The sequence below is a fragment of the Borostomias antarcticus genome, assembly GCF_949987555.1.
Source record: "Borostomias antarcticus genome assembly, chromosome: 14".
Classification (NCBI taxonomy): Eukaryota; Metazoa; Chordata; class Actinopteri; order Stomiiformes; family Stomiidae; genus Borostomias; species Borostomias antarcticus.
In genome coordinates this window covers 15,756,384-15,759,406 of record NC_140247.1, presented here as the reverse complement: position 1 = coordinate 15,759,406, position 3,023 = coordinate 15,756,384, and the positions used below count along the sequence as shown (strand labels likewise).

The window sequence follows — 3,023 nt, the reverse complement described above, 5'->3', positions numbered from 1 at the left end:
ATACAGAGAAGTCTGCTCAGTAAAGCCCCAGGAACTCGACAGTAACCAAGAACAAAACCACCCAAAAAACAAAACAAGTATTTGCTTTCACCTTCTGAGAACAACCTTCTCCATCCCTCCCCCTCCTCTGCTCTCCTGTCTCAATATTGACGACCGAGAATCAATACTGACCGACCGCCATACCAACATGTTCTACGTTCTGTAACACATGTTCGTATGAGCATGAGAGACAGAACAACCATGCATTTGAAATCAACACAGCATGTACAGTAATTTACACCAGAACTCTATTTAAAAAAAAGAAAAGAAAAAGGATTTTGAAAATAAATGTTATTTTCCGGCTCCTCCCCTCCTCGTGTCCGTTTGTCAGGAGAGGAACGTAGACGACAAGTCCCTCCCACTCCAGGAAACAAGCTCTGGGATAGGATTAGCCTCGGATATTGACAGAATATGTGTCCAATCAACTGGGTGTTTTTCTACAAAGTATATTTCCATGGCGAAAGGACTGGAGGGTCTTGCCGATATGCAATAGTCTGTTTCATCTTCTGTGTTCAGTATTTTTGTTTACTATGATTGATATTCCTGATCCAATGAAAACGGAGAGGATGGAAACCATCATCCAATCAGAACTGATCAAACCATACCAAGCTCTCAGTAAAAGAAAAAAAAACAGATATAAATAAACACCTGTCATACATTGGTTTGAAAACGTCAGAACTCCAATGCCCTTTGAAAGCATAACATGACAGTGACATTAAATGACCTTTGAATGTATAACATGACAGCGGATGAAAAAAAAGAAGAAAAAAAAAGACGAGACCGAAGAGAATGGTAAATAAAGATGTAAACTTGAAGACGGATAGTAGTGGTTCTTTTTGAACGGACGGTCTGTTGTCCGTGGGCTGGCGCTCACATTAAGAGCCTGACCAGGCTAGTTACCGGACGTCCACACACACTCTGGCCTTGCGCTGACCTGCACCGAACCAGACCAAATCAAGACCAGCCGCCTCACACAACCCTCCTTGGTCTGTTTCAAAAAGCAACACATTCTTGCTTCCTCACACACCATTGCCATGTCCAGATATTCAGCCAAATCGTGAAAAAGGCACTGTTTAAAGGAAGTGTAACACGGATGAAATGGTCATTTTGGTATGTGTTCTGCGGACTAATACTAATATCTGACTGGACTGGGTTAGTGTGTGAGAGACCTTAGCTAGACGGGTTCGTGTGTGATGGACTCTACTGTAACCCATTTCTGAGGTGTAAGGAGCACCATGTGGCGTGACCTTGGCGTGACCTTCGTTCCACGGAACACGTGGACGCGGAGCGAAAACAAACCTTTGTGTGACGGCGCGGGTGTGAAAGCAGTGTGTGCACGTACGTGCACGTGTGTTGCCTGTCTCTGGACCCGTGTGGTTCAGGGTCTCTGTTAAAAGAACCAAGAACCGCAAACTGGACCAGAAAACTGTTAGTCTGTAAAGTATAAACAACAACAACAACAACATTCAAGTTATTGGAACGGAAAGAAATGGCCGCTCATGAAAGCACGTCACCTCATTACCAAAACAACAACAACAACGACAACAACAACAGAAAGGTGAATCAAAAATATACAGTCTAAGAGAAACAATAGTTGTTGTTTTTTTACTGTACGGTATTTTACAAACATAAGTTAAATGATAAATATTCTTTTTTTTGTTGTTAACATTTTCCTATGTACAAGTATGTTAAAGACTATTTCAGTCCGAGATACAGCAGATGACAAAGTTCTTAAGTTCGGGGTCAGTTTCCTTTGTGCCATTAGAGTGAGGATTTGGACAGTTTGACTGTTTAACAGGTGGACAAGAGAAGGAGCTTGACCCCAGGACAAGCAGGCTGCTCACAGGCCACGGCGTCTGGAGAACAACAGGCTTGATCCCCAAAAAGTTGTGACTCATCTTGTCCTCTCTATGTTGATCAATCCCCAAGGCAGAAACATTCTTAGTCTTTCTGAGAAATTGTGTTAAATTCACTTTGAGAAAAAGAAAAATCTTCCCTTTGAATGTTCCATGTTTTGAAACACAGTGAAACGCTGTGTCCAGCAGGAGAAGAGGGCGTGGTCTCGTGTCCGGCAGGAGAAGAGGGCGTGGTCTTGTGTCCAGCAGGAGAAGAGGGCGTGGTCTTGTGTCCAGCAGGAGAAGAGGGCGTGGTCTTGTGTCCAGCAGGAGAAGAGGGCGTGGTCTTGTGTCCGGCAGGAGAAGAGGGCGTGGTCTTGTGTCCGGCAGGAGAAGAGGGCGTGGTCTCGTGTCCGGCAGGAGAAGAGGGCGTGGTCTTGTGTCCAGCAGGAGAAGAGGGCGTGGTCTTGTGTCCAGCAGGAGAAGAGGGCGTTGTCTTGTGCCCGGGAGGAGAAGAGGGCGTGGTCTTGTGTCCGGAAGGAGAAGAGGGCGTGGTCTGGTGCCCGGCAGGAGAAGAGGGCGTGGTCTTGTGTCTGGTGGGTTTATGGATGTGATGTTTACAGCAGTAGCGTTGCCGGGCTAGTCACAGCTATCTGTCTCTCAGAAGCGTCATGGAGTCTCAGCGTCCATTTCTGCTTCTCGATGACTCATCGGTGGACATCAGCAGGCCTGTCTTCTCATCAAGTGACAATCTCCCTCTCTCTCTCCCTCTCGCTCTCTCTCTCTCTCTCTCCCTCTCTCTCTCTCTCCCTCTCTCTCTCCCTCTCTCTCTCCCTCTCTCTCTCTCTCTACTGTCCACTGGGTCTCCTAACCAGTTAACCCTTGCCGTACCCCCCTCCCTCCCCTCCCCGCCCCACCTGCCTAGACGTTGGACTCTACGAAGGGTCTCTTTGGTTTGATGGGGGAGGCGGGGCCTTGCCGGTCCCGTGACATCTGTCTGTACTCGCCGCCGCCACCCTCCTGGTAGGCCTGCGCCACCGGCAGCGTCCGCGCCACCTTGACGTCCGGGTAGGTGGGCGCCTGGCTCACCCTGCCCGTTCCGTCCGCCCGGCCGTTGGAGGAGGAGGAGGAGGGAGGCGGCTGGTAGTA

General features: G+C 48.3%; 1 protein-coding gene across 1 annotated transcript in view; it reads right to left on the bottom strand.

The window, feature by feature from the left end:
• Positions 1–2,795: 2,795 nt before the first annotated feature.
• LOC311317435 (protein TANC2-like) overlaps positions 2,796–3,023 on the bottom strand; it is a gene marked incomplete at both ends in the record, with an annotated part of 73,319 nt that continues 73,091 nt past the window's right edge. Inside the window, one exon of the mRNA XM_084448517.1 lies at positions 2,796–3,023. This exon is cut by the window's right edge and continues 1,813 nt beyond it. Within this exon, the coding sequence (XP_084304643.1) occupies positions 2,796–3,023 (228 nt within the window).